The sequence below is a fragment of the Saccopteryx leptura genome, chromosome 5, assembly GCF_036850995.1.
Source record: "Saccopteryx leptura isolate mSacLep1 chromosome 5, mSacLep1_pri_phased_curated, whole genome shotgun sequence".
Classification (NCBI taxonomy): Eukaryota; Metazoa; Chordata; class Mammalia; order Chiroptera; family Emballonuridae; genus Saccopteryx; species Saccopteryx leptura.
This window is the reverse complement of record NC_089507.1, coordinates 57286705-57313490: the sequence shown is the minus strand read 5'-3', so window position 1 is coordinate 57313490 and position 26786 is coordinate 57286705. Positions and strand designations below refer to the sequence as shown.

General features: G+C 45.3%; 1 protein-coding gene and 1 non-coding gene across 2 annotated transcripts; both read left to right on the top strand.

Annotated features, from left to right (window-relative positions):
• Positions 1-521: 521 nt before the first annotated feature.
• NAAA (N-acylethanolamine acid amidase) lies at positions 522-26786 on the top strand. Its single transcript, XM_066385135.1, has 11 exons — positions 522-864; positions 1497-1658; positions 5053-5179; positions 7984-8074; positions 14233-14309; positions 19989-20161; positions 20294-20356; positions 21515-21581; positions 22025-22053; positions 25446-25558; positions 26172-26786. Exons 1-10 carry the CDS (start codon positions 662-664, stop codon positions 25519-25521), a joined length of 1068 nt encoding a protein of 355 aa, XP_066241232.1. The 5' UTR covers positions 522-661; the 3' UTR covers positions 25522-25558; positions 26172-26786.
• Positions 12211-12286, top strand: TRNAS-UGA (transfer RNA serine (anticodon UGA)). Its single transcript has one exon. It is a non-coding gene; the product is annotated as a tRNA-Ser (tRNA).

Sequence of the window (26786 nt, the reverse complement as noted above, 5' to 3'; positions counted from 1 at the left end):
AGTATTTCGAGCCCGCGATTTCAGGGTTCTAGGTTAACGCTTTATTCACTGAGCCATCACAGGTCAGGCTAGCTTCTTTTCTTTCTTTCTTTTTTTTAACTTAAAGAAGGGAGCCTGTTGAACTGAATAAGCTCTCCTTACCCTTATAAAATACAGTACAGATAAACCTTTTTAGAATTTAAATATGAGCAAATGAGGCAGAGAGGGAGAGACTGATTTCTTTCTAGCACATTAGTACTCTCCTGCTCCTCTTCCCTACTATTGATAAAAATCATTTTTTTATTTTAATTGAATTTATTGGGGTGATATTGGTTAATAAAATATGTTTCGGATCACAAGTCTATCATACGTCATCACTAAAATCATTTTATTAACCCTCTCGAGGCCGGAGTTGACACTCTCCTGGCCCACCGGGTGAGACGGGCGGGAGTGGGGGTGAGGAGTCTCGGCCCGCAAGTCTCCCGCGGGAGGGACAGGGGCCCCTGGGAGGCGGGGCGGAGCGGCCGCCTAGCTGTTCCGGGTGTCGGCTGACCCCGCGGGCCAGGCCACGCGCGCTCCGCCTCCAGACCTCGGGGCACCGCCTGGGCTCCTCCTCCTGCAGCGCTACTCGGGCGCGGGCCGTGGCCGCAGCGGTCCTAAGTGTGACCTTCCAGCCCGAGCCATGCAGATCGGGGGCCCGGGGGCGCGCCGGGCGCTGGCGCTGCTGCTGCTTTTGGCCGCGGCCGAGGTGTCTGCCGCCGCCGCGCCCCCTGTTCCGCCGCTGTTCAACGTGAGCCTGGACGCCGCCCCCGAGCTGCGCTGGCTGCCGATGCTGCAGCACTTCGACCTGGACTTCGTGCGCGCTGCGATGGCGCACATCCTCGGGTGAGCGCGGGCGCGCGACGGGATCTGCGGGGACAGGCTGCCGGACTCGAGTGCGGGAAAGCCCAGACGCGCACGGCCCGGTGTGCTTGAGCCGAGCCTCTGACCCCCTTCCCTTACTCTGGGGCAGCCTTGCCCTCCACCCCACCCCCCTCACCCCGGCCTCCGGAGGGGTTGGAGGAGACCAGAACTGGCGTTTGCCGCTGCTCCAGGCAGCGTCTAGGTTGCGGATGATCCGGCTGGTTTGGTTTTCAGGTTTGTGTCACCTGTGGCACGCCCGTTTTCAAGACATTCCAGTTCAGGGTGGTGCGTGAGATGTTGTCCCGGCAGCTCAGCTGCTGAGTAAGGGACGCAGCCCACGCCCTCCTTGCTGGCCCCGCGGGCCTTCCAAGCCCACCCCTTTGGGGACCACGCTCCTTACCCTCTCTCTTTCTGTGGAAGTTTATCCCCCCCCCCCTCCTGGAAGTTGTGGATCAGGTGACGCGGGACCAGAGCTGTCAGCTATCTGGGGCACGGAGGCACCGAGCACTCGCCCCTAATGATGAGAGCCTTAGGTACCCCCCCTCTTCCAGACACACACACTCGCACCCCTCCAGTCCCTGAGCTCAAACATCCTCGTGGTTTGTCGTTTCTAGGAATGTCCCCAAGTGGGTCCACGCAGTGATACGTAAGGCGGTCAGGGACCTGGAAGGCTTCCTGCCCCAGCCCTTCACGGACGAGATTCGCGGCATGTGCGACGCCCTGAACCTCAGCCTGGCGGACTGCATCCTGGTTAACCTGGCCTACGAGTCCACGGCGTGAGTGCTCCGCGCAGCGCGGTTAACGCGGGCTTGCCAGGGCCTCCTGCACATCTGAGTGGGAGCAGACATGTTTTCAATGTGGTAAAAACGGGGTGGTGACTGGGCTGCCCAGAAGCCCCGGCACTTCCTCTTTGCTTCTCTCGGTAAATCCGAGCAGCAGATCATGCACGGACTTCGAGAAGAAAGGCAGCTTCTCTGACCTCAACATTAAACTTTCCCTCTACCTGAAGCTCCCTTTTCTCCCTCTACCAATTCAGGTAGCATCCCACTTCTGAAACTCTGCTCAAGGTTCCTTTCTAGGAAGGTTTTGGATCTAACCCCACCTTCATCTGGACTCTAGTTAACCCAGTGACCCTCCCAGCTTATAACCTTATAATGCAGGGAGTCATCCCAGCACTGGTATGTTCCCTGCATTTCCTCCATCCACCCCACCCCATAACCCCCCGCCCATGTTTGTCGTGGCTGGCGACCCTGACTCCTCTTTCCCAATCTGTTCCCTTCAGAGCTGGGGTCTCAAGGTACACTGTTCTAGCTAATAAGGCCGGCCAATATTTGCTGCACTGAGTGGGCAAATGCACTGCACAGACGTGAAAGCAGTTGATTGCAGGCAAACTGCAGGGGGAGCCTGAAGTCTCCGTTGGCTCAGTAGCAAGACCTGGAATTAAGAGGTCTGACTTGGTTTGTACTTTTCAGGACTTAATTGTTTTGTTACCAGACCGGCCCCATCTAGTAATATCTTGCTTCTGACAGCCAAAAAGGTGATGAAAAAAGTTCTTGGTATAATGACAGTTTACTTCCTCCCCCACCCACCGCCTGACATCTTCCCAGAACAACTAGGCAGAGTAGGTTAAGGGGCACTGTGACTGCCTTTCTCTTTAGGAAAATGTTTTTAAGACACAGATAAGACAGAAACTTGTTAAAGTGCTTTTTCAAATAACTTAATGAATTAACTTAATTCGTTAATTTTGCCATTTTTCATCTACCCCTATCTTTTCCCTGTACTGACACGTGGCTTTCTCAGTGAACAAAATCAATTTTCATATTCATTTTCACCTTCTTTTGCTGGAGTCACTGATCGAAGCAAAAGTTCTAGTAAGAACATTCTAACTTTGGGATGGAATATTAATGTATATATTGAATTGCCTGACAATACGAAACACAGTCAGATTCCACTAGCATTAACAGAGGAAATGTTTTGTTCTCATTCCTGATGTAAAGCTTTTGGAATCAGGATAAGACTAGCTACCCTGCTGGGTGCCAGGCACTGGAGATGGTATTCCCTGGTATGATGAGGAACCCAACCCTCAGGGCACAACCTGCTGAAAGTCAGGCGCATGGTGAGTGTCAGAGCTACTGCTAACAGCATGTGTCTCCAGGGCACTGCAAGCCTCTTTCAGAGCAGAGCCAGTGCCCATTGTCCCCTGTGCTTGTGGGCTACCTCAAGCAAAAACATCTGGGTATGACACAGGAATACTGTTGTCTGGCCAATTTTGAAAATTCATCTTTCGGCCTGACCTATGGTGGTGCAGTGGGTAGAGTGTTGACTTGGAAAGCTGAGGCCACCAGTTTGAAACCTGGTGAAGGCACATGTGGGAGTTGATGCTTCCTGCCCCCCCCCTTCTCTTTCTCTCCACTCTAAAATTGAAAAAAAAAAAAGTGCCTGACCAGGTGGTGACGCAGTGGATAGAACTTCGGACTGGGATGTGGAGGACCCAGGTTCAAAATCCTGAGGTCTCTGGCTTGAGCACAGGCTCACCAGCTTGAGCGTGGGGCCACTGGCTTGAGCATGGGATTGTAGATGTGACCCCATGGTCACTGGCTTGAGCCCAAAGGTTGCTGGCTTGAAACCCAAAGTCGCTGGCTTGAGCCCAAGGTCGCTGGCTTGAGCAAGGGGTCACTTGCTCTGCTGTAGCCCCCCAGTCAAAGCACATATGAGAAAGCAATCAGTGAACAACTAAGGAGCCGCAACAAAGTGATGCTTCTCATCTCTCTCCCTTACTGTCTGTCTGTCCCTATCTGTCCCTCTCTCTGACTCTGTCTCTGTCAAAAAAAATAAAATAAGAACTCATCTTTCAGAGAGATTCTACAAACTTGGCTTTAGCCACTCCAATGTTTTATCAGTCCTCTCCTTGACATGAACTCTTTGAAGTTTTAACATCAGAAATCTTGGAAAAAATTAAAACTTGATCAAGCTTCCTTCTTTAAACAAAAAATTAAGTAACATTGGTTTTCTCCTAATTATAAAAGTATTTATGTAAGTGAAAAGAAGTTAACCACATCCTATTGCTCAGAAATGACCATCAGTTCTTCAAGGTGTTTCCTTTAGTATTGAGTTGATAAACATCTTTCTCCCCCAGCATTGGATGTGACGTATATAAATATTTTTTCACATAACATTTCATATCCTTATAAAATAGGGATGTTTAGATATCTTATCACATCTCTTCCTCTTTTCCTCAAACAATTTCTCTCTGGTTGACAGTTTCAAAAGGATCCTTTTCTGTTATTGGCTCTGTGCAAGGAGACCTAAAGGGGACGGAAAAAGTGCCAAGCCCCTGAAGAGTTGACCATTTGTCCAACGAGACAAAACAAAACAGTTGTGAACAGAATGGTTTAGTGCCATTCTGTTTACTCTGAGCAATTCAGGGAACAGAGAGGAGATCTTGAGCAAACTGTGAATGACGTGCCAAATAGACTACACTGTCATGTGGAGGAATAAGCAAAGTTCAGTTCTAGCTGAGCCCAGAATAGGTCAAGTTCAGATTTAGATTTAGGATGAAATTCTCCTTCAGTATGTTTCGATGCCATATGTGCTGAGGACAAAGGTCTTGTAACACTGAACACTAATGAGTTATATCCAGTTACGTTTTAATCTTTTTCTTTTTTTGAGGGAGAGGAGGGGAGATAGTGAGACAGATTCCCACATGTGCCCCAATTGGGGTCCACCTGCCACCCCATTTGTGCCTGATGCTCAATCAGCCAGGCTATTTTTAGCACCTGAGGTTGATGTGCTGGGACCAGCTGAGGTATCCTCAGCACTGGGGCTGACACTGGAACCAATCAAGCCACTGGCTGCAGGAGGGGAAGAGGGAGAGAAGGGGGAATGGGAGGGGAAGAGAAGCACGTGGTCATTTCTCTTGCGTGTCCTGACTGGAGATCTAACCCAGGACGTCCATAAGTGAGGCCGACGCTCTATCCACTGAGCCAACAGGCTAGGGCTATGTTTTCATCTTGAATTGCAAAGTCAGAGTCTTGTACAAGAATTACAGAGCATATATGTCCGTTATAAGGAATAATAATTGTGTTTTATTTTAAGGACTTATCTTAAAAATGCAAAGCTCGTTTTTTTATTTTTCTCATTCATTCCTGTTGGATTTTCCCCTTTTCTCAGATTCTGTACCAGTATTGTGGCACAAGATTCTAGAGGCCACATTTACCATGGCCGGAATCTGGATTATCCGTTTGGGAATTTCTTACGCAAGTTGACCGTGGATGTGCAATTCTTAAAGAATGGGCAGGTATAGTTCGTACAGCATAAGATTCAGAAATCCAACACCTGCTACCCCAAGTTAACAATTATTAGGATGGGCTGCTACTTAAATGTGTTATGAATTTAAGATACAGTATAACTATCATCAAACTCCTGGAAAAACAAAAACAGAAGAAAGGTTTCCATCAATTATGCTTATAGAAAGAAGCATCACCTATTATTATTAAGCATATACTTAAAGAGGTCAATCCATTTTCCTTAGGGAAATCTCTATGAGAGGATGATCTGTCACCAACTTATAATGCCAAGTCAGCTCTTTCCTCTGCTTTCCTGTGTTCAGGCTGCTTCTGGAATAGGGAGGACTTGTGTAGTGTAATGGCTAGGAACACCAAACTTTGGGGTCTGGCAGTCCTGGCTTTGAATCCTGCTTCGGCCACTTACTTCCTTTGTGAACCTGGGAAATCACTTAAATCCATTTTGCAGACTGCAGCTCAGAGAGTTTAATAATTATGTTATGGAGATAACTGTGAAGGTTAAGTGAAGTGAAATCTATGCAAAGCATGTGGTTGATGTTTGATGAATGCGGCCAAATAATAAATGGCCCTTCACTCTGCAAGTATGATTGACCTACACCAGGGGTCCCCAAACTATGGGCCCGCGGGCCACATGCGGCCCCCTGAGGCCATTTATCCGGTCCCCACCGCACTTCCGGAAGGGGCACCTCTTTCATTCGTGGTCAGTAAGACGAGCATAGTTCCCATTGAAATACTGGTCAGTTTGTTGATTTAAATTTACTTATTCTTTATTTTAAATATTGTATTTGTTCCCGTTTTGTTTTTTTACTTTAAAATAAAATATGTGCACTGTGCATAGGGATTTGTTCATAGTTTTTTTATAGTCCGGCCCTCCAGTGGTCTAAGGGACAGTGAACTGGCCCCCTGTGTAAAAAGTTTGGGGACCCCTGACCTACACCATTCTCTGATGTATGGTCTTTGAGAAATTATACTGAGATCATTTTATTTTCATCATAGTAAGGTCTAGTAACACTGAAAAAACACTGATGAGCTGTGTCAACTTGTGTTATTTAAAAGTATACTCTACTACATAGTGTTACCACATTTCTGAGTAAACTTTTAGGGAGACGACATTAACCAATGTTCGTTGGGCATACATAGCATGCTATTGCTATGAAACAGAATAGAACGTGCCAAAGGCAGATTTTGGCTTTGGGACACATTGTTTAAGGACAAGGACTATATGTCATTTGTTCTTTGCATTTAGGGGTTGAGTCACAAATATGAAAAACTCATTTACTAAGTACTCATTTGGTCATCTGCTTTTACAAACAAAAACTCTTTCTCAAACAGCCTGACCAGTGGTGGCACAGTGGATAGAGTGTCAACCTGGGATGCTGAGGACCCTAGTTTGAAACCTCAAGGTCACTGGCCTGAGCACGGGTTCACCAGCTTGAGCACGGGGTCGCCGGCTTAAGCATGGGAACATTAAAAGAATGATTCCATGGTTGCTAGTTTGAACCCAAAGGTCGCTGGCTTGAAGCCCAAGGTCACTGGCTTGAGCTCAGGGTTGCTGACTTGAGCAAGGAGTCACTGGCTTGCCTGGAGCCCCCCAGTCAAGGCACGTATGAGAGCAATCAATGAACAACTAAAGTGACACAATTACGAGTTGATGCTTCTTATCTATCTCCTTTCCTGTCTCCTCTCTTTCTAGTACACGTATGCACTAAAAAAAAAAAAGGTTTGAGCAACACAGGGTTTCCCACATATTGCTACTTCTAAGATGGAGTTTCTTAACCTTCTTTGTGTGGGAACCCCTTTGTGCGACCTGTTGATTCCTTCTTAGAAGTACGTTTTATAATACATGAAATAAAATGCATAGGATTACACAGAAATCCCATTTTGTTGAAATACAGCCATTTTAATATTATAGTTTTTTCTTAACACATTAAATAGTAAAATTTAGCAGTGGCTCTAATAACTACCATAATTTCAGAATAGTTATAAGTATTAATGGTATTTCAAAATATGTATGAATAGCGTGGCAATATAGGTATGATTTCACCATGTACATGAAAATACTGGCCGATTCTGCCGGTAACAGCATCTCAGGAACCACTAGGGTGACATGGCTTGTTGCATGTATTCATTACAGAAGAAGTAAAATTTCAGTAAGAGGTTTAGTGAAGGCCCTGGCCGGTTGGCTCAGTGGTAGAGCTTTGGCCTGGCGTGCGGGGGACCTGGGTTCGATTCCCGGCCAGGGCACATAGGAGAAGCGCCCATTTGCTTCTCCACCCCCCCTTCCTCTCTGTCTCTCTCTTCCCCTCCCGCAGCCAAGGCTCCATTGGAGCAAAGATGGCCCGGGCGCTGGGGATGGCTCCTTGGCCTCTGCCCCAGGCGCTACAGTGGCTCTGGTTGCGGCAGAGTGATGACCCCCCCCCCCCCCCGGAGGGGCAGAGCATCGCCCCCTGGTGGGCAGAGCTTCGCCCCTGGTGGGCGTGCCGGGTGGGTCCCCGGTCGGGCGCATGCGGGAGTCTGTCTGACTGTCTCTCCCCTTTTCCAGCTTCAGAAAAATACAAAAAAAAACAACAAGAGGTTTAGTGAAAATAAAGATGTACATTTTTTTCCTATCCAAAGTCACACGTTCACTGAATTCTATTCAAGGTTATACCTTTTAGAAGGCCATTTCAGAGTTTTTATTCTACTATGTTGGAACCTCAGAAGAGAAAAAAAATCCATGAATTGTGGGGCAAAATATGGTGATTTAAAAGAAGTTTTGGTTGGAATGGTAAAATGATACCTTATCTCTTGATTTCAGATTGCATTCACAGGAACCACTTTCGTTGGCTATGTAGGATTATGGACTGGTCAGAGGCCACACAAGTTTACAGTTTCTGGTGACGAACGAGGTAATCAAATCGAACTCCCAAGCATTTTTAGCCATATCCTTGTTCAGTTTTATCCAAGTACTCCATTCACGCACCCAACAGAACACATAGAACACCCTACACTGCGTGGCAGGGACTTGCCTGCTCACGGGGCTAGACAGGCCGTGTGCGTGTCAGCAAGGAGGACGACTGCAGGGAGGTCTGAGTGCTGTCAAAGAAGCAAAAACGGGCAATGCGAGAGTGAATGGGGGCGTGGTGGTCGCTCCAGCTAGAGGGTCCGGGAAGGCCTGCCTCCCGTGATCAGGAGTCAGGTCTGTAGAAGCGGCGGGAAGACCACCCTGACGGATTCCAGTGGTGTGGTTAGAGCATGGAGTGAGGAGGGAGGGACCTGGGAGGTGGAGAGGAACGCTGAGGCCTTGGTGAGGGTCGTGAGGAGGAGTTTGGATTTTAAGTGGAATGGAAGCCCTTAAGAATTGTAGGCCAGTAAAAAAAGAAGGAAATCTTGCCTTTTGAAACAAGGTGGATGTACCTGGAGATCATTATGCTGAGTGAAATAAGCCAGTCGGAGAATGACAGATACCATAGGAGCTCACTTATATGTGGAATCTAATGAACAAATTAAACTGATGAACAAATTAGAAACAGAGACATGAATACAAGGAGCAGACTGCGGTCGGAGGGGAGGGGGATTGGGGGACCAGATGGCAAAAAGTGAAGGAATTCAGCCAAAAAGCGCATATATATATATATATATATACACGAAAGGAGAAAGGAGAAAGGAGGTGGAGGATAGGTGGAGGTGAGCAAAGGGGGCAAATGGGGACGGAAGAGTCTGCGTGGGGTGATGGGCACACGATGCAGTGTGCAGATATTTTATTGAGTTACACACCTGAAACCTGTACCCCAATATATTCTATTAATAATAGAAGAATTTTAGCCTGGCCTGTGGTGGCGCAGTGGATAAAGCATCAACCTAGAATGCTGAGGTCGCCAGCTTGAAACCCTGGGCTTGCCTGGTCAAGGCACATATGGGAGCTGATGCTTCCTGCTCCTCTCCCCTTCTCTCTCTCTCTCTCTTTCTAAAATGAATAACTAAAGTCTTGAAAAATAAGATAAAAAAAGAAGAATTTTAGGCTAGAGAGTAAATAGATCTGATATATATATATATCTAAACTATTTATATATATTTTTATAAATAAGCAGAAGACTGTTAAGAAGCTATTGTGGTATTCTATAGGTTATTTGGTGGCTTTCCAGAGGCAATTTGTAAAGCACTTTACAGTTTACTGTGCACGTTTTCACACGTTTTCTGATTAGAGCCTCACAAGAGTCTTGTACATTGGCATGGCTGGTGTTATTAACCCCATTCGTTATACAGAGGAGGACACAGGCTATGAGAAGAAGTGACAGTGGGTGGGGGTGGTAGTTCTCAAATCGGTCTCACGGGTCCTGGCCCAAAGGTCTGTTTGTTACACAGCCCCACTGTCATTCCCCAAATCTCAGGGGCATCATTCGATTTCACAATGTGTGGAGAACCCAGAGATAAATGAATTCTTGGCTCTGTCCCCCAAAACTTACAGCTGAGTGAAAGAGGGTAACACAAGAAGTCTTTGAAAGTTTAGTGTTGGTCATTGATGAACCCAGTTGACTTCCAGTTGTTTCCTATGGTTAGGTTTACACTTACATTTTTACATAAATAAAACTTTACCGGCCTAGTTGGCTCAGTGGTAGAGCATTGGCCCAGGGTGTGGAAGTCCTGGGTTTGATTCCCTGTCAGGGCACACAGGAGAAGTGCCTATCTGCTTCTCCCCCCCCCCCACTCTCCTTTCTCTCTGTTTCTCTCTTCCCCTCCCACAGCCAAGGCTCCATTGGAGCAAAGTTGGCCCAGGCGCTGAGGATGGCTCCATGACCTCCACCTCAGGAGCTTAAATGGCTCCCACTGCAATGGAGCAATGCCCCAGATGGGCAGAGCATCGCCCCCTGGTGGGCATGCTGGGTGGATCCCAGTCGGGCACATGCAGGAGTCTGTCTGACTGCTTCCCTTCTAACTTCGGAAAAATCCAAAAAAAAAAAAGAAGAAACTGGTTGAGTATATCTCAATGTCTATAGCAGTCAGTATTTCATCCTAATGTATTTCTTTTTCCTATTGAATTTATTGGGTGACATTGGTTAATAAAGTTATACAGGTTTCAGGTGCACACTTCTACAATACATCATCTGGATAATGCATTGTATTTCTTCAACATTTTCTCAAATGTCAGCTATGAATGAAACTGGTTCTCAAATGGTACTCCAACCACAGCATGACAGTTATTAAGATTTTACTCAGACTGTTTTAAACACATGTATATTTATTGAAGAGATGGGCATTGTTTCCATCATTTTCCAACTCAAAGTTGTTAACAGATTTATTAGAACCTAAGGTATGAGCAGTTTAGAAATAACAGTTATTCATAGTGCACACATTTAATTAAATACTGTCAAACTGCTTTTTAAAGGCTTTAAAAACCTTATTTGAATGAAAACTATATTTTAATCTGCTAAGATTAAATTGAAATGCCTGAACAATAATGTAACATCTCTTGATTAATGAAGATAAGATACTCAGTTAAGTGCCTCGGACCACCTGGTAGAGGATGAGGAGGTGAGGAGCCTCCGCTGACCCCTGGCAGTTAAGGTTCAGGGCCCAGAGCCAGCCTGCCGTGGTTTGTATCTTGGTGCTCTCACTTGACAGCTGCTGTCACTTGCTTAACCTGTGTTTCCTTATCTGGAAGGCAGGGATGATGCTCACTGTTGTGAAGATGAAGTGAATTTCTGTATGTGAAATACTCAGAGCAGTGCCTGGCCCAGAGCTCGGGCCATTGAAGCATTTGTTGTTACTGTCACATCTCTAGCCCTTTTTTTTCAAGGATTTTATTTATCCATTTTTTTAGAGAGAGAGAGGGAAGGAGCAGGAAGCATCAACTCCCATATGTGCCTTGACCAGGCAAGCCCAGGGTTTCAAACCGGCAACCTCAGTGTTCCAGGTTGATGCTTTATCCACTGTGCCACCACAGGTCAGGCGCCTTTTTCTTTCCTTGTTTTCTCTCTTTTTTTTAAGTGAGAGGAGGGGAGATAGATTTCCTCCTGTGCCCCAACCACCATCTGGGGCCAATACTCGAACCAGTTGAGCCACTGGCTGCGGGAGGAGAAGAGGGAGAGAAGGGGAAGAGGGTGGGAATGAGAAGGAGATGGTCGCTCATTTTGTGTGCCCTCACTGGGAATCAAACCCAAGATGTCCATAGGCCGGTCTGACACTCTGTCAACTGAGCAAACCAGACAGGGCCTTTTTCCTTCTTTTCTTGCCCTCATTTTTCCTCCACCCAAATTTGTTCCTTTCTTGGCTTTTCATGTGTTAGAAAATGGTACTTCTAATGAACTGATTGTACTGGAATTCTTTGACACCTCATTCCCCAAGTCTGACTGTCAACTCTACCACCAAACAAGACTGTTCCTGTCCATCTGTCTACTTTCGCTGCTAGGCTGGCCGCTGTCACACCTATACTGCAGCTGTCCCTGTTCATCTGGCCTCCCTGCTTCTCAAACTTCTATAATTCTTTACCTAGTCCTAGCAGGTTGCTCATCTGTTTAAAACCTGCAATGACTTTCCATTTCACTGATAACAAATCCAAAGTCCTGACTGACCTCAAAACACAATCACCAAAAAAACCAAACAAACAAAAAAAACACAATCACCTCCTTCTATATCTCATTGTATGTCTGTCTCCTTCTCCCTCACTCCATCAGCACCTCACCCACATTCTTTCTATTCCTGACAACTGGCAAGCTCGTTCCTGCCCAGGTCCCTGGCACCCAGGCCTTCTGCCGGGAATACTCAACCTATCTTAGCTCAAATGTCCACAGTTGAGGCTGTCTTTACCATCTTCTTCCCTTGTCACTCCTGATTACCTAATCCTATCTTATTGTCTTTCTTATAGTTTATTAAATGGTGTGGTCCACTAAATACAAAGTGTCAGGAGGTTTTGCTAGAAATAAATGGCAAAAATCTATTCAAGGGTATTAGGATTTGTAAACCAGATAAACAAGTAGGCAATGCCCAGAGTGTTCTGAAGAAGAAAGAAAAGCTAAAAGTTTTTATAATAAAAAGTACATTCTTGGCCCTGGCCGGTTGGCTCAGTGGTGGAGCGTCGGTCTTGAGTGCAGGAGTCCTGGGTTCGACTCCCAGCCAGGGCACACAGAAGCGCCCATCTGCTTCTCCACCCCTCCCCCTCTCCTTCCTCTCTGTCTCTCTCTTCCCCTCCCACAGCCAAGGTTCCCCTGGAGCAAAGTTGGCCCGGGCGCTGAGGATGGCTCTGTGGCCTCTGCCTCAGGCACTGGAATGGCTCTGGTTGCAACAGAGCGTCGCCCCAAGATGGGCAGAGCGTCACCCATGGTGGACGTGCTGGGTGGATCCTGGTCGGGCACATGCAGGAGTCTGTCTGACTGCCTCCCCGTTTCCAACTTCAGAAAAATACAAAAAAAAAAAAAAAAAAAAAGTACATTCTTGAGAAGAGTGAGTCTGTGTTCTTAGCTTCTGGATTGGTCGGCAATGGAGAAGAGATGTCAGGCTGCCTAGACAGGTCAACATTCTTTCCTAAGTTCTTCGTGGGTAATCTATAGGATATATCTATATCTATTTATCTGCCTGTCTATCTACCTACCTATCAACTACCTACCTACATACCTACCTAACCAGGCATTAATACACTACTAAAAGTTCAAGTTTCCCTGGCTAGTTAAAGCAGGGAAACTCATGCTTTGGCCTACTTGGTTTTAGTAATTTAGCATCTTGACTATAGTGATTCCATTTTATTTCTTTACTCTTTCCTCAGTATACTAGTTTTTTCTCTTCGCCGAATTTAACTTCTGTTAAATTCCAAGGGTCTGGACCAAGTCAGGCTATGGCACTATTTCGTGAAAAGGCTGTATAAGCAAAGCGGCCCCAAATGCCAAAGGAGTTGCAAGGCCAGAGGAAGAAGCAGACAAGGTCAGCTTGTGGGTGTAAAGAGTTTTAATAAGAAACTTACAGAAACACAGTCCTGGGCGGCAGCAGGAATAAATGGATCATCTCCTGAACCACCTGTGTTATAACCTCTAAGAAATGCACGTACTCCAAAAGGAATGTGAGGGTAATTGTGAGGAACAAAGGGGCCAGACACCAGGGGTTCTGGAACCAGGGTGAGTTAAAAGATAGATTGGGCCTGACCTGTGGTGGCGCAGCGGGATAAAGCATCGACCTGGAACACTGAGGCTGCTGGTTCAAAACCCTGGGCTTGCCTGGTCAAGGCACATATGGGAGTTGATGCTTCCTGCTCCTCCCCCTTCTCTCTCTCTCTCTCTGTCACTCCTCTCTCTCTGAAAATCAATAAATGAAATATAAAAAAAAATTTAAAAAAAAGATAGATTGCATTGAAGATGTCTTCCCCAGAGGAAGGGCTAAATGGTGGGGGAAGGTGAGTGGCAGTTCGTGATTAACCTGGAGCCTCTGTACACGTTACACAGTCCACCCCGGGAAAGGGGGAGGGGTCAAGAGTTTAAATGGAGTCAGCTTTTCAAAGAGTCAGCTCTATCTGAACAGTTATGTAGAAGAGAGTCAGTGCTTATTTATTGAATGAAAATTGTTCTTTGAAAATAAATTCTCTACAGAGATTTTTCGAGGTGTTTAAAAAAAAGTAATTTTGGCAAATGATCTTAAATTTGTATTTTTAAAAAAATGTGACCTCAAATCAAACTTAAATTTCTTAAAGATATATATTCTCTGCAATCTTCTTAATACTTACTGAGCCACTTCTCCTGATAGCTCCATAACTTTATTTTGCCTGAGGTAATTAATAGAGTGATCTCCTTTGACACAATTATCACTGTTTCCAGGCACCAGAAATTCTTTGTATAGACATGATACACACACACACACATGCACATGCATGCACACACATGCACACATATACACTGAACACAGAATCTTTGGTGTCTGGAAACAATGCTTTTAGCTTCCTCTCTGGAGGAAGTAGTAAGATCACTCTTCATCCACCAAGCTTGCTCCCCAATCAGCTTGTGCTATGGGAAAGAAACAAGACTTAAGAAATTTTTTAAAGTGGCAGCAATTTGTGTATATATTTATTGTTCCTTCCATTTGACAGATAGAGGCTGGTGGTGGGAGAATGTGATCGCTGCCTTTTTGCAGAAACACTCTCCAATCAGCTGGCTTATCCGCACTGTGAGTATATCGATGGCTGGGCCCTCCTGAGCCTAACTAACTTCATATTCTAAACTGTGTTCCTGCTGTGATGCTCTGTACCATTTAATAACATTCTTGCCTGACCAGGCAGTGGTGCAGTGGATAGAGCGTCAGACTGGGATACGGAGGACCCAGGTTTGAGACCCTGAGGTCGCCAGCTTGAGCGCGGGCTCATCTGGTTTCAGCAAAAGCTCACCAGCTTGTACCCAAGGTTGCTGGCTAGAGCAAGGGGTTACTCCAGCTGCTGAAGGCCCGTGGTCAAGGCACATATGAGAAAGTAATCAATGAACAACTAAGGTGTTGCAATGAAAAACTAATGATTGATGCTTCTCGTCTCTCTCCCTTCCTGTCTGTCTGTCCCTATCTATCCCTCTCTCTGACTCTCTCTCTGTCTCTGTAAAAATAATAATAATAAAAAAAATGTTCTTAATGTAAGAAGCTCCTGAAAAAGATAAGCATTTAAAGATTTACAAAGTGCATGTCAACGTTTTTGATAATAAATATCAAAGATAAAAAAGTTAGACACTAAAGTGGTAAGGACAGAATTTAATGTTTTTAAAATTAAGAAAAAAATTTTTTTTAATTCGGTGAGAGGTAGAGAGGCAGAGAGACAGACTCCCACATGCACGCTGATCGGGATTCACCAGGAAAGCCCACTAGGGGGCAATGCTCTGCTCATCTGGGTTGTTGCTCCATTGCTCAGCAACTGAGCTCTTCTTAGTGCCTAAGGCAGAGGCCATGGAGCCATTCTTAGCACCCAGGGCGAACTTGCTCCAATTGAGCCATGACTGCAGAAGGGGAAGAGAGAGAAAAAGAGAGAGAGAGCGGAGGGGTGGAGAAGCAGATGGGCACTTCTGTATGCCCTGGAGAAATTTCTTCTACCTTTCTAGGTTCTCCTGGCTGGTCCAATCATCAAACTGATATGAGACAGATTAGCAGGAGAAAAAAAAGTAGTTTATTAACTTCTATACCTCCTATATACATGAAAGACACCCAGGAAAGCTGAGTAACTCTCACCAAAATGATGAAAGCCATTATCTTAAATACCACATTCAACTAAAGACAAAAGTAGATGCTGGGTGTGGAGAGTCAGTTATGGGAGGTAATCAGGAAAAAGCACAGCAAACAAGAGTAAGATTTTTAACAAACTAGTAGTTACAAAATAGTCATGGGGATGTAAACTACCACACAGGAAATATAGTCAGTAATATTGTGGTAACTGTATGGTGCTGGTTTGGTAGTGGAAATTTCAGGGGGAATACTTTGTAAAGTATGTGATTGTTTATACTGCTTACAAAAATTAAGGGATATTTCAAAATGAATATGAAGTGATAAATATCCCCTAATTTTTGTGAGCAGTATATTATGCTGTACACCTGAAACAAATCTAAAATAATATTGAATATAAACTTTAATTGAAAAATATTTTTTAAGTTTTTTTAAAAAATAAGACTTTTATGCAGATTTAAGTTCAAGCCTTCCCCATTGCTAACAGTGTTTAGAGATTTCGATATCCTCATCCTGATAGAGTTAGGGTGATGCCCTCCCAAATGGAGATTTCTCCCTTACAACTGGAAATATCTCTTACAAAGGGTACCTTCTACCTGGTTTTCAGAGCTTCTTACATGTCTGCTGTTTTGTTTTGTTTTAAATAACCTGTCTAAAATAATCCTATGCCAAAGAGACATATTTTAGGGTAACAAATCCTGCTCCCCTATAGCAGCCTTGAATTTTCTCAGGCAGTCACAATAAGGGGGGCTAAGGTCAGCACAGGGATGAGGCCTTGAGCTGCTAGAAACCGTTCGTGTTCGTTCCGGTCGTTATAGGCCCAGGTTAAGGCCTAGAGGAAGGCTCAGAGGTGGCTGGCTAGAATTTGGTCAAGGAGAGAATCTTTGTCACAGGCTAGACTTGACCACAATCACTGATTGAGATAAGCAATAACATTATGCTTTCCTGCAGATATAGATGTCCCCCTCCCCCTTTAGAATCTCCCATTGGCAAATATTTGAATTAACAAATACATTAGAAGGTAGCTCTACACAAAACCAAAGGAACATCTGCTTTGCAGGACCTATTAGACAGCAGAGTTCGAGGCCACATATAAATCTGACCACAAAAGCTTCTCTTCAAGAGCACATCTGTGGTGCAAGGATCTGGCCTTGCTGGCTTAGCCTGTCGGTCCTTCTTTGTGTTGCTTTAAATGACCTAGCAGCTCCAGACTTGCTTTTCCCTAAGTTTTTTTACTTGGACACCACCTAAAGATGTTGACAAACTCTGCACCCCTTTACATTCTTAAAATGACCTCCAAAGGTTTTCATCAGAATTTAAAAAGCTGCGAAAAGCCCTGGCCGGTTGGCTCAGTGGTAGAGCGTTGGCCTGGCGTGCAGAAGTCCTGGGCTTGATTCCCCGCCAGGGCACACAGGAGAAACGCCCATCTGCTTCTCCACCCCTCCCCCTCTCCTTCCTCTCTGTCTCTCTCTTCCCCTCCTGCAGCCGAGGCTCCATTGGAGCAAAGATGGCCCCGGGCGCTGGGGATGGCTCCTCAGCCTCTGCCCCAGGCGCTAGAGTGGCTCTGGTTGCTGCAGAGCGACCCCCGGAGGGGCAGAGCATCGCCCCCTGGTGGGCGTGCAGGGTGGATCCCGGTCGGGCGAATGCGGGAGGCTGTCTGACTGTCTCTCCCCGTTTCCAGCTTCAGAAAAATACAGAAAAAAAATAAATAAATAAAAAATAAAAAGCTGCGAAAAATCCAGTGAACTGTATATTTAAAAATAAAACTATAATTTAAATCTATCCAGTGGAATCTAAATACCAAAATGATTTTTTAAAATTTGAGATAGAAGTTATCCAAGATGAAATGCACAGATACTAAGAGTTCAACATGTTTTGCCAGTTGTACACACTCATATAGCCATCCTTGTAACCACCAACAAAACAAGATACACTACATCTCTAAGCCCTGGAAATTTCCCTAGTATCCTTTCTCATCAAATTCCAGCCTCCCCTGATACCTGACCCCCATTCTGACTTCTATCACTACAGAGAAGTGTTGCCTGTCCTAGAATTCATATAAATGAAATCATAGTATATGGACTTTATTTCTTTTTACTCAGTGTAAGGTTTTCCAGATTCATCCATGTTATTAGTGTTGCTAGCTCATTCCTTTTGTTACTGGCAAAATGATAAGACCTCAGTTCTTGTCTTATTCAGAGAAAGAATTCAATCAAGAGACACAGTACAGCAAGAAAAGGAAGACTTTATTTATTGGCCATGCAGGAAGAAAGTAAGAAAAAGCGGGCCTTGGAGACAGCTTCGGGGGGTTAGCCCAGGATGAGTTGCTGCTGCGCACTGCTCCCTGATTGCAAGTTTCATGGGGTCCCTTGTACAGAGAGGGAAAGAAAACACACCTGGGTGTGAGGAAGGAAGAGCAGGAGGGGCAGGAAGGGAAAGGCACTGGGGTCCTCCACCGTAAGGGCTTTTAACCTTTAGGTTTTAGGGGAGGTCCCAGGGGACCATCTCAATAGAATATTCATCAGCTTTCTCAGTGTGTCCTCTTAGGATCATGATCTCCACTGACTGGTCAGCACTGGGGCAGGGCGTTATTAGTCAATGCAGTTGGTCCTGAGGTCGGCCGTGACCTGGCTTGTCTAGTTTTGCTGTTTTTCTGAGCTCGGAGGTGAAACACAACTAAGGCCTAGATATTATCTCTAGGGCTTAATGCTTAAGGGAGTGGTCTTGCAAGAGCTTGTATGGGGGTCATAGGAGGCTGTTTTTCTGCCCCTTGTTCCTCTAGGGACGTCTAAAACCTTATGACCAGGGAGGAAAGGTCACCTGGAGGTGAGATCCTTCTTTTCCCAGTTTTGGCCATTGCTGGGCACCTGGGGCTTTCCACCCTGGTGGTCTTCTGTATCTGGTTCATTGTCCTTGCTCCACTACATCTAATTGCCTACCACACTTTTATTATTAAAAAACATTGAATTCTATTAATATGCCACAATTTATTCATTTTCTTGTTGATAGACATTAGGTTGTTTCCAGTTTGGGGCTATTGTGAATAACCTGCTCTAGAATTCTTGTACAAGTCTCTTTGTAAACATACATATTGATTTCAGTTAAGTCAGTACTTAAGAATGGAATTGATGGCCCATAAGGTGGATGTATAGTTGATTGAGGTATATAAGTATTTAAAGTATACAACTCACTGGAGTTGTACAACCATCACTACAATCAATTTTAGAACTTTTAAAATTCCCATTAAAAGAAACTCTGAACTCATCAGCGATCACTGTCCATTCCTGCGTTTCCTGAGATACCCAGAGAAGGCACCTGTCTCGCCCTGGCTCTGCCTCTGGGGGTGGCAAGTCAGCACTGCCCTCAGTATTTCTCACTGATGTACTTTTCCTTTTTTTCTCCTATACTTCACCAGAGGCAATGAATTCTGTGGTAGTAGATGGGGATGATATAGGCAACGAATAGAAAAATGAAAATATTTCATCACTCCTATTGCCTCACTTTATAATTTTGCTGAATTCCAAACAAGTTTACTCAAGTCTAAATACCTCACCCCTCACAGCAGTATGTATGGGGCAGGGGGACGTCCGCATGGCCCCGCCGAGGGTTGATGGGTATAAGGTGCTGAATGTGGTGCCTTTGCAGACACTAATATTTTGAATTGTTCTTTGTTTGGACCATATCCTCACCCTACTCTTGATGCTGTGCCGCGGTAGTATTCAGGATGGGTGAGCAGAAAATACACTTCTTCCCCAAAATGGGTAGAGGGGTGGCTGTGGGGGTGCAGGGGGGAAGGGCAGGCCCTCCACTGCAGGGCATTCTTGTGCTGACCAGCTTGAGGAGGGATCTCATTTGGGAGCTGCAGCTTTAGAAAACGATCCCCTAGCTCACCACGCCACAGACCTTTGGAAGTCTTCGTGAACCCCCAGGGGTGACGGAACTCCAGCTAAGCTCACTGCTCTGGTAAAGCGTGCTCGTCCAGCTCTGAGCATTAGCCCAACTGTTCCGTCAAGCTAGACCTCTCTCCCTGTCCCCACTCCCAGCCCCGCAGCCACCTTTCCCCCAGTCTAACTTCTGCTTCTCTCTCTGGCTTCAGCTCTCGCGATGTCTGCTCAACGCCCTGGGTGAGGATGGGCCCCTTGCTCTGACTTACATAGCATCGTTTTTCCTTGTTGACACTCATTATACTGCGCCACCATTTTCTGTTGACTTTCCTGTCACCCTTAGAAGTTTGAGGAGAACAAGGCTGGCTCAGTCGCATTCACTGCTCTGTCCCGACACCGGCACAGTGTCGAGCATACAGTAGGTGCTCCAGAAACAACTGTTGAAAGAACAAATGAATGAAGGAACATAGGGAGCCGTCTGTGAGGCGACCTGCCTAGAAAGCGCACAGCCCGTGTTTTCTGAGCTGAGCCTAGAACTTGTCAGCAGCTCTTTCCTTTTGAGAGAACAGTGCTGCTGCTGTTGGCTCCCCACTGAGTTTTCTCCTATTTCAGGAGCCCTGATGACAAGAGGATGAAATCCGAGTAGTGCAAGATTGTCATCGTGGGTTCCTGTGTCAGGAGAGCGTGCTCTGGACCACTTGTCCATCAGTTGCTGTGAGTAGCCACCAATATGATGATGCTGATGCAGGTTTGTCTTCCTGTTCAGACCCTGAGCGAATCAGAAAACTTTGAAGCAGCTGTTAACAAATTGGCCAAGACGCCCCTTATTGCTGATGTGTATTATATTGTTGGTGGCATGTCCTCCCGGGAAGGAGTGGTCATCACGAGGAGCAGGAGTGGCCCGGTGGACATTTGGCCTCTAGATCCTTTAAATGGAGCGTAAGTAGAATTAAAAGCTCTGGTCTTCTTTTAAATTGGTGAAACTGGAGGTATTTTCAATTTTTACATATTAATCTTTTTTCCTTAGTTATGTGTCCGCTCCTTAAGATAAAATGATGTGCTTTGTTGTAGGTGGTTCCGAGTTGAGACAAATTACGACCACTGGAAGCCAGCACCCGAGAAGGATGACCGAAGGTAGGGCTCTGCCTGGTCTGCAGTGTTTTCCTGTGGCCAGGAGAGTGTGCCCGTCCTCCTACAGGGACTGAGGAGGACTACAGAGGCGATCCCCTCCCAGAAGATGTGCCCGGGCCCCTTGCCAGTGCGAGGCTGGGCTGGGCAGTGTGACGTGTGCTGGGGAACAGAGGGACAGCCTCTGGGCGGTCGGTTGGGTGTTGGGAGGGTAAGGTTGGCCCTGGCCTCAGGGTCAGAAGCCCTGGATTCCACCACCAGCTGTTAATATCTCACTGAGTGGCCTCTTTGGGCCTCTGGTCACCCGTCTGTAAAAGGAAAAGACAGAGCAAGACTCAGTGTTTTCCATGTGAGACTTTTTATTTTGGATGGAAAATATTTTTCATAAATAAATCAATAAACCAGTTAGGAGCTCTCATTGTCCCTTCTAATTTTGAAACTTCTATAATTATAAGTCATTGTGTCCCCAAAGAGCGAATATTTCCTCTTGGCTTTACTGCCCTGGGGTTGGTGGCAACTGTTCAATTCTGCAGTGATACATCTTCGCCAGCCCAGCTTCCTGGAGCAGATGGGGCCAGTGGGCCCCACCGCTGAACAACTTTCACCATGGGGTCTAGTTCTAGGGAGGAGACATGCTTGGGGGTCAGACTCTTTTTTTTTTTTTTTTCTGAAGCTGGAAACGGGGAGAGACAGTCAGACAGACTCCCGTATGCGCCCGACCGGGATCCACCCGGCACGCCCACCAGGGGTGACGCTCTGCCCACCAGGGGGTGATGCTCTGCCCCTCCGGGGCGTCGCTCTGCCATGACCAGAGCCTCTCTAGCGCCTGGGGGCAGAGGCCAAGGAGCCATCCCCAGCGCCCTGGCCATCTTTGCTCCAATGGAGCCTCAGCTGCGGGAGGGGAAGAGAGAGACAGAGAGGAAGGAAGGAGGGGTGGAGAAGCAAATGGGCGCTTCTCCTATGTGCCCTGGCCGGGAATCGAACCCGGGTCCCCCGCATGCCAGGCCGATGCTCTACCGCTGAGCCAACTGGCCAGGGCCCAGACTCTGTTTTGAGGAAAGAGAGATAATGAGGCTAAGCCTCACACTGAATCTCCCAAAATGAGAACTGTGGGGTTCAGTGCTTCCTGAAACACCAAGTGACTTTTCACCATTTTCCTTACAGAACACCTGCCATCAAAGCCCTTAATGCCACAGGCCAGGCAAACCTCAGCCTGCAAACCCTCTTCCAGGTAACTTGTATTGAGATGTACAGTTTTTGCTTAGGATGTGTGGGGTCATTGTTGATAGTGATTTAAGAAAATGTTCTCCTCTGAAATCAAGCGAATGTGATAGAAGTGAAGGCTAGACTAAAAGCTTTACCTGGTTGAAAACATTAAAAAAAAGTCAGATGATGTTTTCTGGACTTGTTTCTGGATAGCTTAAAGTATCTGTCTTCACCTAAGATTTTCTGCATGCTAGGAAAAGGTACAGATGTAATATATGTTCATTAGTTCTACTGAGCCACTGGTCGGGGCCCCATATGTGCATTGTTCAAAGGAGAGAGGATTCAGAAGTCTGTAACTCTGTCACCCTGAGATACATTAAAGTGTTCATTTATTATTCCCATAGTTATTCTGCATATATTTCTTCTCTGATTTAATGGTTTTTATAATATGGTTTTTTTTCTCTGCAGGTTTTGTCAGTGTTTCCAGTTTATAACAAGTAAGTGCCGCCCATTCACATCTCTCGTGTTCATCTGTCAGTCCAGAAGGGGACTCACAGCTTTGGGTCGGCAGGGATCTGAGGGCTCCCATTAGCAGGTTTCTAGATGCTGTGGCAACAGCAGTGAACAAAATAAAATCTTTGCTCTCAGGGGACTAGCATTCCACTGGTCCACAAGGGCAGATAGACAAATATTTATATATTCTAAGTCAGGTGAGAAGTCCAGGAAGAAAAACAAAGGTAAAAAAAACGAAAAGATGTTTTGATCCTAAGTCAGCCTGGTAGCTGGGGGCTGCCTTCATTGGTGGGAAGCTCCTTAATTCACTGTTAGAACCAAACTGTGGACAGCTTGGCTTTCCTTCGTCTCCCTGCGGTGGCCCTGCTGCCCCACGCTCCTTCCGCAGAGAATTCCGCATCTCAGTTCCTGTGCCCTTGCTGGTGGTCTACAGCCTGGGGTTTTACCCACCTACTCTTCTGAAGTGAACCACTGGGCAGCGCTATCACGGCCACAGGGAGCTCTAACATTTCAGAGGCAGCCCCCACCAAACGTGTACAGAAAACGCTGAAGGTCACTGCTCGTCATTGTGGGGCTTGCCTGATTGCCTTCCCCGCACCGAAGGCCAGCTCATTAGGGGTGCTGACACCTTTTCCTGAAGTGGTAGGACTTAGCTTACTGAAATGAAAGAGGAAGACTGTGCAAGTCAATACAGAGTCTTAGCTCCCTCTTTTCAATAAGTTCCAAAACCCAGCATTTCCTGCTTATTCATCATCCTCACTTCTGTGTTCCGCAAGACAGGAATATAAAAATGTGTTCTTCAAGCATCGACCGGGTGGCTCAGTGGGTTAAAGCATTGATCCAGCACTCCAGAGGTTGCGGGTTACACACACACACACACACACACACACACACACACACACACGTGCACGCCCTCATCGGGGTACGTATGAGGAACAGCCAATGAGAACACAGCTAGATAGAGTGACTGGGTGAAGCTACCAGTTGATGCTTCTCTCTTTCTCCCTCAAATCAAGGAAAAAATTAAAAATAAATATATTTTTAAAAATAATAATATTCTTCAAGAAATAGGCGAATGCAGATAAAATCAGTGTTTTGGTTTTTTTGTATTTTTCCGAAGCTGGAAACGGGGAGAGACAGTCAGACAGACTCCCGCATGCGCCCGACAGGGATCCACCCGGCACGCCCACCAGGGGTGATGCTCTGCCCACCAGGGGGCGATGCTCTGCCCCTCCGGGGCGTAGCTCTGCCTCGACCAGAGCCACTCTAGCGCCTGGGGCAGAGGCCAAGGAGTCATCCCCAGCGCCCGGGCCATCTTTGCTCCAATGGAACCTCGGCTGCAGGAGGGGAAGAGAGAGACAGAGAGGAAGGAGGGGGTGGGGGTGGAGAAGCAAATGGGCGCTTCTCCTATGTGCCCTGGCCGGGAATCGAACTCGGGTCCCCCGCACACCAGGCCGACGCTCTACCTCTGAGCCAACCGGCCAGGGCCGTGGTTTTTAGTTTCAAATAACCAGTTGATCTTTTTCTTTGAAAAAATCCTTTTACAGAAACACAAAATAGGAGTTTTTCTGATGGTATATTTGGGTGCTTTAAGATTTGCTATGTACAATGACATGCTCAAAACTGATGTTACTTTTTTTTTTTTACTTTTCATAGTAATAGGAATATATCTTCAAAATACCCCTTTGAAAGTTTTTTTCTTTTAAATGCTAAAAAGTTTATTCCATAAACAATATTCTAATAGCCAAATACAGAAAAACCAAATAACCTAGTGTTATACCACTCTACTAAATGAGCCACTTGGGGGACAGGTGTGAGGCTAGTAAACTGGCTGTTTGCGGGAGCAGTAAACAAAAGACCCCCTTGATCTGCAGTATTTTTAGCTTCCATGGTGTACACACTTACCTGGCCTAGTTCAAGCTTACAGTTGGCTCACAGACGTCCCACATATTTAACAACTGGCTCTCACTAGCCCGTGGAGCCAGCTCCAAATGCAACACTGATGGGACCCCTTCTGGTTGGACAAGATTTCGCCCTTTTAATATTTATATGAAAATAAAGGATAAAAGCTTGTTTCTGTGTTCCCATAGTTTTGAAAACAATTATATAAATTGTGAATATATATTTTCAAATTAGTGTTATAATAAAATACTTTATTTATTTATTTAATTTTTTGGTATTTTTAATATACCTGTGGCTCTATTTAGAAATATATAGCTTGCATTTGAAATTTTATGAATACATTTTAAATTTATTTTTTCTTCTAATAAGCACACACAGATGTTCTTGAAAGGAAGATTCTGGATTCTGTCATTATTTTATAGAAACCAGAGGGAAGTAATTATTACAAAAGTTAGAGGAAGCTTTCTCTTTTTTTAAAAATTTTTATTAATTTTAATTTATTGTGTTAACATGGATTCAAGTGTCCCACTCAATATAACTCCCTCAACCCCACCCCCTTGTTCCCCATTACTCCCCCGTTGCCCCCCTTCCCCCTAACTCCCTCCTCCCCCAAATACTTACATTTATTTTGATAAAGCATTTCCATGCTGTGGATAAGCCTTATAATTTTAAATAGCTGCATAGCCACTTGAATGTAGTATAGCTCAGTAAAGCATTCTCCAGTTGTTAGTTTTTCTCTATGAAAGCTATGAAGTGAACATGTTTGTTCATTCTTCCCCACCCCCCCACCCCCAACCCTGCTACTGAATATTTCTTTTGCCTGAATTCCCAGACGTGGGGTTATGAGTCAAAGGCTATTAAGGTTTAAATGGCATCTGAAATGTTTAGTTGAAATAGAATTGTTAGAAATTATAAACAGTTTAGAGTAGCATTTTTCTCTGTTGTATAATTGAAAGCTCAAGAGGAATTGCATTTACAGGATAATCACCACTGAACCAGAATTAACGCAGATAGATCCCTGACTCTGAGGCCTGTAACATGTATGAGGTTAATAGACATGTCTGAACAGAATTTGCCTCTATGCTGCCCCCTCGTGCTGTGCTACAAAATTACAATCACCTGCAACAGAACTCCATCCTCTGCTGTGGCTAAAAGCAGAGACATTTTCAAACCATGATGAATAGAATTATGACAAGGTAAATAAGCAGCCAAGGTGCTTATTCAGGGAACAGCCAGTATGCTTGGATAAGCTCTGCATGTGCTCACAGCGCCTTTCACCGTGTCGTCAAAATAAGAAAAAAAGCACTCGAGTGTGTGGTCGCTTGAACTATAAATGTTAAATATTCTGACACCTGTGGCCTCTATTTGTATTATTGTCCTAGGTCTCAAGTGTTAAGGAAGGGAATGGTATTTTTTTTTTCTTCGCGATATTAGAGAAAATGATGCGTATGTAAAAATTTCTCATTATTTTCAGCTACACAGTTTATACTACAGTAATGAGTGCTGCCAACCCAGACAAGTACATGACGAGGATCAGGAACCTGGGTTAAAAGGAAGTAAGCAGAATGAATTCACCAGCTACAAAAGGTTGATAAAGTTTGTTTGGGGGAGGGGGAATGGGAGCAAAGGGTGGGTGTGTGCTGGTATTTCTCACAGAAGATGGCAACATAACATTTATACATAGTTGATATTTTTGGACAGGCATCTGACATATGATTGTCATTTGCATCAGACGAATGTCACTGTTAAGTATTTATTTTGAATTATTTGTATGAGAGCTAATCTGGTGCCCAGTGCTGGTTGCTCCCTTATGAAAACCTACTCTCAGGGCAAGGTGCTAGCTCTCCACTGATACAGAGAGGAAACTATCTGGCAAGACCTACGTGTCCCCAGAATAATAGTGAGGTGGCCCCATCCCCTCTGCAGCATAAGACAGGTACAGAGGGTAAAGGACACTTCCAGAATTTACTGTAGGCTTCAGGGAGCTCGTGGATGAGAGGAAGGACCTAGGGAGAAAGCAGAAGTCCTTTAGCTGTTATGGAAACCTTCTGGGCAGGACCTACTGCGAGGACACCTTTCCCTGCTGCCGGGATCTGCTGGTGTTTGTACACCTGGCCTGATGTTTTGGTCATTCACTTGTCATAGGAATGTTAAAAATTAGTGTTTGAATTGAGTGCATTTTTTTTTCTTTCCTTTACAGGTGATTTTTTGTTTTATATAAAAAAATGAAATTCTTGAAGAGTTGCGCCTTAAAAATAAAACAAAGCGGAAGGATCGTATTATTTTATGAACAACGCAGGCTCTTTCCTCATTACACTTTTCAACCTCATGAAGTGGCCGGTGGGGCAGGAGGATCCCTTTGGAGCTCGTTTTGATAAGGCGGGTAACAGGCGCCTGGCGTTCGCTTCCCTGCCCAAGCCTCGTCTGTCTGGCCTGAGCAACTGACTCCGAGCTAACTGGTCCCGGAGGTCAGACCGTCTCTCAGCCTCGTACTGTGACATAGCTATGTTGCCTACCCCAGCTTTGAAAGAAGCGAGCTCTTTGTTCATTATGAAGTGTTCTGGAAGAGTCTGATAAAAAAATTATCTTAAAAAAAATGTAGAGCTCTCATTTGAATAGAGCCTGTTTGAATGTTTGTTAGTCTAACCTTTGATCATATATTTCTATGATGTGGGATTCTTATTTTTTATAAGGTTTATAACCTGATGTACCTCGTTTTTCTAAATAGCTATTTTCTTACTGTTTTTGAAAGTAATATGCAACCAAATCATTTCTGATGGTCACTTATCTTTAGTTAATAAAATGCTGAAAAAGA

Excerpts from the sequence above, each read along its gene's own strand:
- NAAA (XM_066385135.1), top strand. The coding sequence starts at position 662 with ATGCAGATCGGGGGCCCGGGGGCGCGCCGGGCGCTGGCGCTGCTGCTG. Across the intron at positions 865-1,496 it reads GCGATGGCGCACATCCTCGG|GAATGTCCCCAAGTGGGTCC; the intron begins GTGAGCGCGGGC and ends TGTCGTTTCTAG. Across the intron at positions 22,054-25,445 it reads GTGTTTCCAGTTTATAACAA|CTACACAGTTTATACTACAG; the intron begins GTAAGTGCCGCC and ends CATTATTTTCAG.